Source organism: Microcebus murinus, chromosome 4, assembly GCF_040939455.1.
Source record: "Microcebus murinus isolate Inina chromosome 4, M.murinus_Inina_mat1.0, whole genome shotgun sequence".
Lineage (NCBI taxonomy): Eukaryota > Metazoa > Chordata > Mammalia > Primates > Cheirogaleidae > Microcebus > Microcebus murinus.
In genome coordinates, this window is record NC_134107.1 from 40954389 (window position 1) to 40968019 (window position 13631).

Consider the following 13631-nt stretch of genomic DNA (forward strand, 5'->3'; position numbering starts at 1 on the left):
TATATGGCGCTAAACAAGACAAAGTTCTTGGCCTCATAAACTTAATATATGGTGTTGACAGTAAACAAGTAAAGAAATGGATAAATAAGTTCATAAAGTAATAAGTATTATAATAACAATAAAATAGGATCAAGAATAAAGCACAATATAAAGGCTATATCAGATAGGATGGATTAGTCATATATTTTAAAAATGGAAATGTCATATAATAGGTAAATATTATACAGACATACACCTCAAATTTTGGATGTCACATTTAGTATCTAAGGTGATCTATATAAAAAAATACATCAGTTATTTGGAAAAAGAAGAAAAAGAAGTTAGTCTACAAAATACCCCCAAAATAACACTGACTTTACATGTCCATTCTTAGGCTGTGTATTTTGCCGTCTTCTCACACAATTTCAGCTTTCAGCAACACTCCAGGGGCCTCTGACTTTTACAGCATAATTCAGTGCAGCTATCCACATCAAACTATAGGATGTGCTTCTTTTTATTATCCCTGTTTCTCGCAGATAAGTACTTACTGCCTTTATCTCTGAGTCTTTCCTTATGTCATCAACATAGGAAAGTACAAAATCAATTTGCCTGATCCCATCTCGGAAGAAGATAGAATCTTTGCTTTGTTGATGTTTTGGAAACTGCAAGAAACATAAATGACACAATCTTAAATTCCAGTTTTATTCACAACTGGCAAAAACATAAAAGGGATTATGTACATTTGGTCACCATCTAATTTTTTTTCAGTCTTGAAATGACAGGTCAGGACAAATAACCAGAATTTTCACTAAAAGAATATTATGCTTGTTTCATAAAGTGAAATTCCATATGCTGGTTTAAACAATAACAACTCAGGAGGAAGTTAAGCATATTAAATACACATACATACAACAAAAGTGCTGCAATTATACCAAAATATGAGATGAATATATATATATATACATATATATATATATATATATATATATACACACATACACACACAGTGATCTCGAAATATGTATTCAGAGAGAGACTTGTTATTTTCATCAAATAACACACCAATTAGTCCACTAAACAATTCATATTAACATACTACTTTGGGCATATAATTACTAAAAGAACAATTAATGGACTATCGCTATAAGAAAATAAACATAAGTAAAGTTTATACTATGTTCTCATAAAATGGCTTCTTTCTAATTCAACTTTTAAAGAATTAAAATGAAATCAAGTTGCAGTTAAAAATTAGAAAGCAGATAGCTTGTTAGCTGGCTTCTCTAGCTCAAGCTCTCATGCAACTCTCCCCTTCAACATCAATTTCCCAAGTGAGCCAAAATCAATCCTTTGTTTAAATTTGTGTGAATTTTCTATATAATCATGCTTACAAGTTCAACTTTTACATGTTGAAACTTTCGCATTTTATTAATTTCTTCCCTTTCAAAATAGCAAAAACACTAGAGAGCTTCAGAAGAAAGAGATTTCATGTTTGACCAATTAAGTCTTCTTCACGGTTTATATGAACTATGTAATAGTTAATACTTATAAGAGCTTACATGTAATACTTAGAATTATGCAAATAGTTGATGCAATAGATGTCAATGAGACAACTTTCCAATTGTTTTAGCTAGCCTGAAAATGAGGAACTAGATCATTTTAATTTTCAAAACCAGTGTTTCTATTAGTTTATGAGTTTATTTTATGGTATTCTATGTCATTTTTCATCCAAGTCAGGCCTCACAAAAAAGGGAATAGATGTATACCAATCATGTATAAATAAGACAAAAATCTTATGTTTGAACTGTAGTCTATGAAAAGAGTAGGTGTATTTACATACAAGCAAAGCTGATGTGTCTCAGAAAGAACTAGCTCCCAATGCACAGGAGGAAATGAGTGGAAAAATGAACAAAGAAATATAACATCTAGGGAACCTGGAAATTAAGTATCAAAATTATAGTCAAAGGTTATGTCTGCAGTCTCTGCATCCCAGCCAAAGAATGCACAATCATCTCCTCTTTTCTAAAAGAAGGTCAAATAACCTGAGAAAACTCAAACTGCTATCATGTTGTACCATGATTGTAAATCATTAAAAAAAAGAAAAAGAGGCCAGGGCGCGGTGGCTCACACCCATAATCCTAGCACTCTGGGAGGCCAAGGTGGGAGGATCGCTCAAGGTCAGGAGTTCAAGACCAGCCTGAGCAAGAGCCAGACCCTGTCTCTACTAAAAATGGAAACAAATTAGCCGGACAACTAAATATATATAGAAAAAATTAGCTGGGCATGGTGGCGCAGGCCTGTAGTCCCAGCTACTTGGGAGGCTGAGGGGAAGGATTGCTTGAGCCCAGGAGTTTGAGATTGCTGTGAGCTAGGCTGACGCCATGGCATTCTAGCCCCGGCAACAGAGTGAGACTCTGTCTCAAAAAGAAAAGAAAAGGAAAAGAAAGAGAAACAAAACAAAAACATCATAGGCACTCTTGTAAGTCATCATAGTATTAGCACATCTTATGAAGTTCACCAAAATTTGTGGAAGCCAACTGGAGCAGGAAAAAGAAAATACTGCTTAGATTAAGTATACTCAAAGCACAAAATTACAGGAGGAAAAAATAGTCTTTTTGCTCTAAGTCTGTGACAGCCATATTGTATATATATTTTAATGATTAATATATTTTGAAGTGATCATATTGTTTATACTAGCCAAATCTAGGTACAAAAAGAGCAGTTCTGGTGACAGAAGATGTGCACACAGTAATCAGCAAATCTAGGTACAAAAAGAGCAGTTCTGGTGACAGAAGATGTGCACACAGTAATCAGCAAAAATCACACTCGGGGTGTTTGAAAATTAAGGAATGGACAAAATAGCTAAGAGGATTGCAACTCCAATTATTTCCAGAGTGCACAATCAAAAGGGGTAAATATACTCTCCTTCTCCTGAAAGCCAAAGGCTACCTAGGAAAACCCAACCTTCTATCATTATGACATGCCCTGATGATAATCCGTAAATTAAAACACACACATACACACACAGACACAGAAAAATCACTGGTAGCCTTGTGAGTCACCATGAGGTACACGTTTTAGGACTGTTAACACAAACTAGTGAACGCTAACTGGGACAAAAAAAAAAAATGATACTCCGTTACATATAACTGAATTCTATTAAAACACATCATGCTTTTATTTTGCTAAAAATATGACATAAAGATCATATTTTGTCATATGGGTGTGAATTTGAGTTTATATTTGATTTGTTCTTAGAAATGTCTATTTATAATGAAGCAAACATCTCAGTGGCTTCTCTTTGAATAATGTAGTTCATAAACCTATATTAATCTATATTCCTGATAGGAGTTCATAAACGTCTGAAATTATGTAAATTATGTGTGTGAGGTGGAGGTGTGTGACCCATTTTAGGAAAAGGGTCCATTAAAATCACCAATTTTAAACCCCAATTGTCTGGAGACTAGGAATTAGTGACAAAGTCACTCCAAATCAATAGTATTCATTGGAAGAAAAACCACCCAGGCTATCATAGCAGCCATTCAGGGCATAAGCAGCATCATTCAGTGCTGGATTTACCATCAGACGCCGCCTCAGGAACAAATTGTATCTCTTTGCAGGCTGTGAAGCAACCAATACAGAGTTAGAAAATCCTGCCCAGGATTGAAGTAAGGATCACAAAAACCAGACATGCAAACCAACCCTCAGTATGATCACTTTATGAATGTGTATGTGTGTGTATGATATGTCAAGCTTGCGGGTAGAAATTAGCAAGAAAAATGAAGGAAAAAAAAGAAAACAATAAAAAATAAAGAAAAAAGGAGGCTTCAAAGTAAATTTCCATAAATCCTTTAAATAGTGACTTTAAATAATAAATATCCGTGGACTTGAATTAAGGAAGACAAGAGAAAAAGAATAATGAAGGAAAAGATGGAAATAATGAAAATATAAAGTAAAATATTGTGTTAAGTATACCTATATATATCAGACAAATAAAGCAAAATCACCACAATTATGCTGGGATGATGTATGGAAGGAAAGTTTACCCAGAGTTTATTTTTAAATATTTCATGACCACCCAAAATGCTGGAAAAAATGAAGTCATTCAATTATTATTTAAATGCTGAGTTGTCTCTAATCTTTCATTACTATGGTCATTATTACAAAGGCAATTACCTGGGATAATCAACAATATTTCAAAGAAAATTAAACTTATACTATACAAAGACAAGCATTGTACATATTTTATAGTGTAATTAATGAGTAAATAATCTGATCATATTATCATTAAGGGAGTTCAATTCTTGTTATAGAGAGTTTTGTTTACATTAGTCTTTCCTAGAGCAGGCTGAAGAGGCCTAAACAACTGGTGACTAATGGGACTTAGAAACATCATGCTGAGCAAAAGAAGTCAGAAGCCAGACATAATATAGTATATATTGTACAACTCCATTTACATATTACCTTAGAAAAAACTAAATCAGTGGTTGCCTAGGGTAAGACAAGGAGTAAAACAGCCAAAGAGAGCTTGTAGGGGTAACAGAAAATTTCAACAACATATTTGTAATTTGTTAAAACTCATCAGACTATATACTTAAAATGGGTGCATTTTATTATATCTAATGTATAACCAATAAAGATGATAATTTTTAAAACATTTTTTGGCGTAAGCAAGTAGAAGGATGGATTATATACAGCTAAGATATGAAAGACAACAGAGCAGATTTTTGTATGGGAAGATGAAGAATTACATTTTAGACATAATAATCTTGAGATAACTTTTATATATCTAAACACATTCTGGAAAAACACTTGGATATTTAAGTGTGAAGTTCAGTAGAGATGTCTTCCTTGGAAACTTAAATTTGAGAGTTGATATGATTTTATGTAAAGTCATGAAACTGGATGAAATAACTAGGAGACTGAACTAAGGTATCTGTACCCTGGAGTAATAATATCTAAATATATGCATAGATCAATTATAAACACTGTGCTTATAATGATTGCTCTGGTCAGTTTATTCAAAGGTACCTACTGATATGTTTGTGCCAATGTCTTATCAGTTGTTAAATATTTGGAATATCATTCCTGAGGTTAACAAAACCTGTTAATTGTATATCTGTCATAATTAAAGCACACTTCTAGTGTGCCTTTTCAATTCTCAATCTTTGCTCATGAACCTCTAAGTACGTACCAAACTATTCCTTCCAATCACTCAGGGTAGTTACTGTGAGATACGTTCTCTTAAGTACAGTTGTCTCCACCTTTCTATATTTCATTTAATGGCTTTAGCACCCCTTCTATACTGGCAACTTAGTAACCATTTAGGTACCCAATCCCATCTCTACTGTTGACTATTTCAAATAAAATGTTAAGTTATGTTAATTATTCTATATTTATATGATAGAATCATTAATAGTGAAGTTCTATCATATTAATCATGGCAAAAACCACAAGACTCCATTTTTCCCCCAAAACATGTCCACTAATATTCTGATGGATATCTTTGGTTTACACTAGCAGATCGCCTCTCCAATCCTCTCAACCCTGCTTTTTGTCCTGTGACGGTGACCAGTGTAGATATCCCTTGACCACTGGCTTCCCACAGATGATTGGAGAGAGGGAGAGATGGAGTATCTTCCTTTCTAAGGTTGGATTCAGGAAGGTTGTATCCCTGCACTCAAGGTCATTGAGCCTCTCGATAATGCCTGAATGCCTCTCAATTATCCAAATAACAATTCAGTACATGACTTTTTTCTTTCCTTTCCTTTCTCCTTCTGGGACCCAATAACTGATTCCTCTCCTCTTCCTTTCAGTCATATGGATGATAAATTCATAGTTACTAGACCTATACATACTGGGATTCTCCTGTACCCCATTTTTATAAAGGTCTTTTTATTAAGCCCTTCTCAAATTATCCTACTTTAGGTATGCCTAATAGGACCCTGATAAATACATATTTTTCTTCTGTGATATTTCTATGACATAGAAAAAAATGGAGAAATGGTTGATTCTAGGACTGAGAGAGGAAAGGTACAAGATGAGCTTGAAGCATCATGTAATGTCAGAAAGGAAGACAATGCTAAAAACAAAACACAATAATAAGGGTATGTCAAACGTATAGAAGAATAAACTGAAAAGCTCACAATTAACAAAGTTAGAACAATTTGAGCAAGAAAATAAGTAGTATTGGCTTTATAACACAAAGCATAAAATAAATATCCATGAGAGGAAGGAAGGAAGGAAGGAAGGAAGGAAGGAAGGAAGGAAGGAAGGAAGGAAGGAAGGAAGGAAGGAAGGAAGGAAGGAAGGAAGGGAGGGAGGAAGGGAAAGAAAGAATGAAAAAAAGAATTTCCCATACAAAAAATTCCAAATAATTTTTTTACTATTAAGGAAGTAGAACATAATCCCCAATCCTTATGTGTCAGATTATGCACATAGTGACTTTCTTCCAAAGAATACAGTATGGAAAGGATGAAAAAAAAAAGAGTACAGTGGAAAAACCTGACAAACATTACTTCAAGCCAGATAATCAAAGTTAAAACATCAATAGTGATAAATTAATTTGATAGGATACAACCTTGATACCATGTGATGAAAATAAAACTTTATTTCTATGTGTTTCTCCAAAATACATTATCCCAGTATAATCAGGAAGAAAACATTAGAAAAGTCCCAACTGAGAGACATTCTATAAAATACCTGCCCAACACTCCTCAAAACTGTGAAGGTTATCAGAATCGAGAAAAGTACATGAAACTGTCACAACCAAGAGGAGCCTTAGGAGATATAATGACTAACTGCAGTGTAGCATCCTTAGTAGGACACTGGAATAAAAAAAGGATATTAGGGAAACTCTAAAGAAATATGGATAAAGTATAGAAATTAGTTAATAATAACTTACCAATATTGGTTCACTAATTGTGACAAATGTACAATACTAATATAAGATAATAATACTAGGGCAAAATGCATGGGAAGCATAAGGAACTCTGTGTACTATATTTGTAATAAATCAGCAAATATAAAATCATATTAAAATGACATTTACTTTAAAAATGAAACTTACTGTTGAATTTTAACAGCTTACTGTTTATCCAAAGACAATCTCAACTTAGTGAATGAGATACCGTAAATCATTTTAACATCATTTAGAATTTAAAATTTAAATTATTAGTATATAACATAATAGAGGAAAGTTATTTGCAAATTTTATCACAGGCAAGGGGATAATAATATATATGTAAAGAGCTTCACAAAACAAAATTAAGTGTAAAAAGAGAAACCTAACCTAAGTGACTGATAGGAAAATGGACAAAATATATGAACAGTGATCTAGCAAAATAAATTAAAATGACCATTCAATGTAGAAAAAGATGAATATGTCACTCATAGTTAGAGAAATGCAAACTGCAACTACACAAAGATATTGTGCTAACTGAAATAGCTCCCCAAAGCCACTATCTCACTACCATTAGGAAAAATCTAAAAGCATGAAAATACACTGTTGAAAAGACTATGGAGAAACAGGCATCCTCTTACATTTGTTAGAAATGCAAGAAAACAGATTTGGCAATCTATGGCAAAATTACATCATTCTTCCATAGAGAAATTCCATGTAGAAAGACAAAATGGCCAAAACATTAATAAGACTAATTCCCAATGGTATTCATTTTAGCAATATTTGTAATAGCATTGGAAAAATAAACCATATAAAAATAGTTACTACAAAAGGATTGAGAGGACAAAGAAGAAAGATTGCTCTAAAAAATAGTTTGTTCCATAGTTTCAACCTAAGATGGACTAACCTGAAGCTTTCAAAATCTAAGCTTCAGGGCCTCTTACTTGCGCCTGCCCCTTCCAAACATTTAGGAAGGACTATAGCAATGTGTTCTCGTGGTAAAATACATTTGTAACTATTTTAAAGTAAACTTTTGTCCCGCTATGTTTCTTAACAGTGACAACAAAACTGTTTAAGCTTTAGGCTCCACTAAACATTAATTCACTCTATGGTTTTCAACTTTGGTATTATGTAAATTTTTTTTTTTTTTTTTGAGACAGAGTCTCACTTTGTTGTCCAGGCTAGAGTGAGTGCCGTGGCGTCAGCCTAGCTCACAGCAACCTCAATCTCCTGGGCTTGAGTGATCCTTCTGCCTCAGCCTCCCGAGTAGCTGGGACTACAGGCATGCGCCACCATGCCCGGCTAATTTTTTTTTTATATATATATCAGTTGGCCAATTAATTTCTTTCTATTTATAGTAGAGACGGGGTCTCGCTCTTGCTCAGGCTGGTTTTGAACTCCTGACCTTGAGCAATCCGCCCGCCTCGGCCTCCCAAGAGCTAGGATTACAGGCGTGAGCCACAGCGCCCGGCCTTATGTAAATGTTTTATATGATCAAAATTAAAAATAAATTTAAAAAACATAACCAATAAAATTTCAATTATTTTAATTTTATTAACCCTACAATCCTCATTTTGAAATACTAACGATTAGTAACCAAGTAAAAAGCAAACTATTATTTATGTTAAAATTATCAGTATAAGAATATAACTCTATTTCCCCATCTTCCCAACCAGCATCTTTTATTTATTAGGCAACAAATGAAAGATTTAAGTCCCTTTACTAACCTCTGAATTGGTATTCAAATTTTATTTTTAAATAAATTGTACTTCATGATTATTCTTAAGCATGTACTTACAGATGGGAAGAGGCATGTAATGGAGAAAGGATACTGAACATGAGTTCCAGTCCAAGATCTATCCCTTACACATATGGATAATTTTGATCAAGTCATTACACCTCTTGAATGCTTCATTTTCTCATTTGCAAACTGGGAACTATTAAAATGCAATCAATGTGTTATGATTAATGTGTCATTCTCATTAATATGTCTGATGTTACTTTTTTCCCTAAGGAAACTGATTTTTTCCCCTAAAGTAACAAATTCTCAAATACCATGCATGAAGGCCTGAAAAATAACTGAAGTGGAAAAGAGCATCAACACTGAAGATTACAAAATGATGCCCCATTTGTGTCCATGCAAGAAAGGATAGTACTGATGGCTGCTTACCATTATTTCTTCTCCAAGGAGATAGCTGGACTCTGTGTGGCTCTGGATCTGTTAAGAGCACCAGGGAAAGACATAACGCTGTTAATAATACTACAAGTGGGGTAGAGGGAGCAGTTAAGTTTCAACAACTAAAACTCTAGGTTCTCTATGCAGAAATACTTGTGGAACTCAAGGAAGCTATGAAACACCTGAAATTGTATGCAAACTGTGTATATAGTATACACATATAAATTGTGTATACATGTATACATGTGTGGGTGTCTGTGTGTGTTTATGTGGAAGAAGAGAAAGAGAACTTGAGAGAGAATGAGATTATGTGAGGTAGTTTTATCAAATCATAAGAAAAAAAAATCTGTGACATAAGAAATGGTTAAGAACTACCACATTACAAAGAAATAACAAGGAGGTCTATTCTTTTCATGATGCTGAATCCTGAACAGGACCAACAGGAAGTGCAGAATTCATAGCCTATTCTATGCCTTCCAATGTTTATTTGAAATTATTAAAGTGAATACCTTAGAAAATGCACCATCAGGATTCTTAAGAATTTGCACTTAAAACCTGAGAAAAAAGCTAGCTAGCCAGCTAGCTAGCTAGCTAGCTAGCTAGCTAGCTATCTATCTATCTATCTATCTATCTATCTATCTATCTATCTATCTATGCCACTTGCATAATAATTAAAGCAATAATGATACCTGTGTTGGTGCATGATGTATTTCCACCTCCTCATGTTACATGATAGGGTGCATACCTCAAGACATGCTCCTGAGAGTACATGCTCCTAAGATCACATCCAATCACTTCTTAGCAGTCTCTAGTGACAGTTACAATAGAATACTATGGAGAAATTACCTGAAATTTATGTCCGGACTGGAATTCACTTACCTTGTTTTTGCAAAATCACAACTAGCATCTCCTTCTGTCCAGATGATGCTGAGCATACGTGGACAGCTTTGAAAATAGCAGATAAAAAGTGCTATGGACATATTTTAAAAATACTCAAAGAACACCTTGGAAATATACCCAGTACTACAAAAGTTCAGTAGCAGAATGTGCCACAGAAATAGCAGCAATTTTTCTGTTCTTAAAGAGGATGAAAAATTGATAATTTTAAACACATTCAAATTTTCATACTACTGTATTCAATATAAATTACAAGATGAATGTCATCTACTGTATTAAAGTAATACTCAAACAGGTGCAAAGCATTGTGGGAAAACTGAGACTGTGAGTAAATACATGATCAAAATCCTATTCTAATTATAATCCCCTTATATGAAAGTCTACCTACTTGTGGACCTTGAATGAATTCCACTAGCTCATCTAAATATAACAGCTATTAAATGAAGCTAATGAGTAACTTGATCACTCAATTCTGAAATAGTAGTCTCTAAAAGTAAATTATGTGGCTAATATTTCTTTCATTAAGACAATAAACAAATTTATTATAGCTTCACTTTATATTGACTCCTCATAACATAATTTTTTTTCAATTATCCTAGAGAAAGGTCAGTTGTTTTGCTTATAGAGGGGTCCAAAACAACAACAGCAAAAAACATATATTAAATGCTCCATGGCCGGGCACAGTGGCTTACGCCTATAATCCTAGCTCTCTGGGAGACTGAGGTGGGCGGATTGCTCAAGGTTAGGAGTTCGAAACCAGCCTGAGCAAGAGCGAGACCCCGTCTCTACTATAAATAGAAAGAAATTAATTGGCCAACTAATATATATAGAAAAAAAATTAGCCGGGCATGGTGGCGCATGCCTGTAGTCCCAGCTACTCGGGAGGCTAAGGCAGCAGGATTGCTTGAGCCCAGGAGTTTGAGGTTGTTGTGAGCTAGGCTGATGCCACTGCACTCACTCTAGCCTGGGCAACAAAGTGAGACTCCGTCTCAAAAAAAAAATAAAAAATAAAAAATAAAAATGCTCCAAAAGCAACCAGGCTAGTCACTTTACAATCTCTCACTTTTGAAAAAATGTTTGTGCTGGTTTCTAGTCAAAAGCTGTTATTATATCTTTAGTTTGCAAAATGTAAAATAAAATAACTTAGGTTACTTCTACATTTTGCTGAGTATTTCATTGTCTTATTTCTCACTGACCTTAGTTTTACGCAAAAGAATCCATGCTGTTCTCAATTCTACATTCCCTTCTACAGTAGCCATGGCTTTCCTGTTTCAGACTGCCTCCTTCCCTGACCCCAACCATTGAGGAATTGAATGAAATGGAAAAAAATGGAATAAAATGTAAAAAGGGATGAATAATATGCTTCCACTAGTAACAAAACATAGCAATAGTCAGAGAATCTATAAATCATCATAAAAACTGAATACCCATCATAAATATTCTGAACATAAGTAGTAATAATTTGGGACTGAAATTCAGAAAAAATACTTCTTAAAACAGTATTCTTAAGCAATATTGTACAGTGATTAAGAGTAGATGCTACACAATCAGACTCCCTATGTTCATAATCCCAACTCCAAAACTTAATAGATAATAACAATAAACCAACATATATAGTTTTGCTTTATAGATTCCTTGTATTCTTTTCCTTGGATTATGTAAAATTAATTATGTATATATGCAAAACTAATTACATATATAAACTTGAGCAAGTTAACCTCTTTATACCACAACTTCCAAACCATGAGATTAAATAATACATTGGAAGTTCTCAAAAAATGTTGCCTTTTTAAAATTAATTTTTGCTTACTTTCTAGTGATGATATCATAAATTTAATATCTTTGTCCTATCACAAATTTTTAATTCACATGCATTTTCTAGATCCCCAAATGATTTACAATTATATTCATTGTAAATCAGAGGTAACACCCTAGAATTTAGCCCTCTAAAAGTTTAAGAAATCATGAAAGCACAGAAGATCTGTTCAAACTATAAAACAATTTTGAAATAATAAACATCAACTTCTATATATTATTCTGTTTTGTAAAAGCCCAAACATTCATCATACCTATACATTTGCTAATGGAGTAAATCCATTGATTCTAGTCATTTCTGCTTTAATCCAATACTTGAATAAATATTCTATTATCAAGCTTTCTTTTTTAAAAAATTGTCTTCAATGCAGAGCTTGTGCTTTTATTGCATTTGAATGTTGGCAGAAAAAATATTTGGAAATTAAGAAAGTGAAATAAATTATACTCACTTTTTAAACTATTTATTTTGAAATAATTGTAGCTTTATATGAATTTACAAAGTAGTACAGAGAGATCCCATGTACCCTTCTCCTAGTCTCCCCTAATGGGCATATCTTACATAAGTATAGTAAAATATCAAAACCAGGAAACTGACATGAGTACAATATCTATGTATAATTCTATGTCATTTTGTCACATGTGCACCTTAGGGTAAGAACCAGCTTAATCAAGGTATAGAGCTATTCCATCCACAAACATCTCCCTCATGCTACCTGTTTACATTTATGTCCACTTTTTCCCCTTCAACCTCCATATCCCTAGAAACTACTGATTTGTTCTCCTTCTTTACAATATTGTCATTTCAAGAGTGTGACAAAAATTGGATCATAATGTATATGTTCTTTTAAGATTTTCCTTTTTTCACTGAGCATAATATCCTCTGGAGATTTATCCCAGTTGCTGTATTTATCAATAGTCCCTTCCTTTTTATTGGTGGGTAGTATCTTGCAGGAAGATAGCTACAGTTTTTAACCACAGGACATTTGGGTTGTTTTCACTTTAGGCTACTACAGACAAAACTGCTATGAACATTTGTGTTCAGGTTTTTATGTGAATATGTTTTCATTCCTGTGAGATAAATGCCCAAGAGTATGATTACCCAAGTCACATGGTAACTATATATTTGCTTTTTTAAGAAACTGCCCAATAGTTTTCCAGAGTGGCTGTAACATTTTATATTCTCCCCAGCAATGTATGAGAGATTCAGTTTATCTACATCCTCACCAATAATTGGCATTGTCACTATTTTCTATTTTAGCTGCTGTAATAGGTATATAGTGATATCCTACTTTGGTCTTATTTTGCATTTCCCTAATGGCTCAGGATATTGAACATATTTTCATAGCCTATCACCCAGATTTCTTCTTTAGTGAAATGTCTCAACATATACTTTGATCATTTTTAATTGGGTTTTTAAAATATTGATTTCCAATCATTTAATATCAATATTTAATTCTGTAGGTTCTTTATATACTAAAACTACAAGTCCTCTGCCAGATATAGGATGTGCAAATATTTCTCCCAGTCTGTAGTTTGTCTGTTCACCATCTTAACAGGATCTTTCACAAGAAGCTAAAACATATACATTTAACTTACCTCATTCATGTAGAAAACACTGCTTATCTCTCTAGTGGTTCTTTTCCCTAAATGGAGTAAGAAAAAGAACATGTTAAACTGGCCAACTGATCATATTTGGATCTGTTCAGAAGTCTGCATCAAAAGAAAATAGGAATTCACCAACCAAAAAAAAAATTAGAGAAAATATACTGGAGGAAAATATACAAGACCTTCCTGGAGCTAAGTTGTTCAAAACAGCCTCTAAAAAAAGTTTCATCAAAAACTGATACTGCAAACTAGTATAAACTC

At 33.5% G+C, this 13631-nt stretch overlaps 1 protein-coding gene across 4 annotated transcripts in view; it reads right to left on the reverse strand.

Annotated features, from left to right (window-relative positions):
• ANO5 (anoctamin 5) overlaps nt 1-13631 on the reverse strand; it is an 83856-nt gene that overhangs the window by 60436 nt on the left and 9789 nt on the right. The window contains exons 2-6 of one of the 4 annotated variants that reach the window (XM_076002092.1): nt 13362-13408; nt 9933-9998; nt 9048-9095; nt 3556-3597; nt 528-641 (exon numbers count right to left, since the gene is read on the reverse strand). In XM_076002092.1, coding sequence (XP_075858207.1) covers nt 528-641; nt 3556-3597; nt 9048-9050 — 159 coding nt within the window. In that variant the 5' untranslated portion in view covers nt 9051-9095; nt 9933-9998; nt 13362-13408. Of the gene's footprint in view, nt 1-527; nt 642-3555; nt 3598-9047; nt 9096-9932; nt 13409-13631 lie in introns of all 4 variants that reach the window. The other 3 variants (XM_012735526.2, XM_012735527.2, XM_076002093.1) reach the window with 3 other exon arrangements.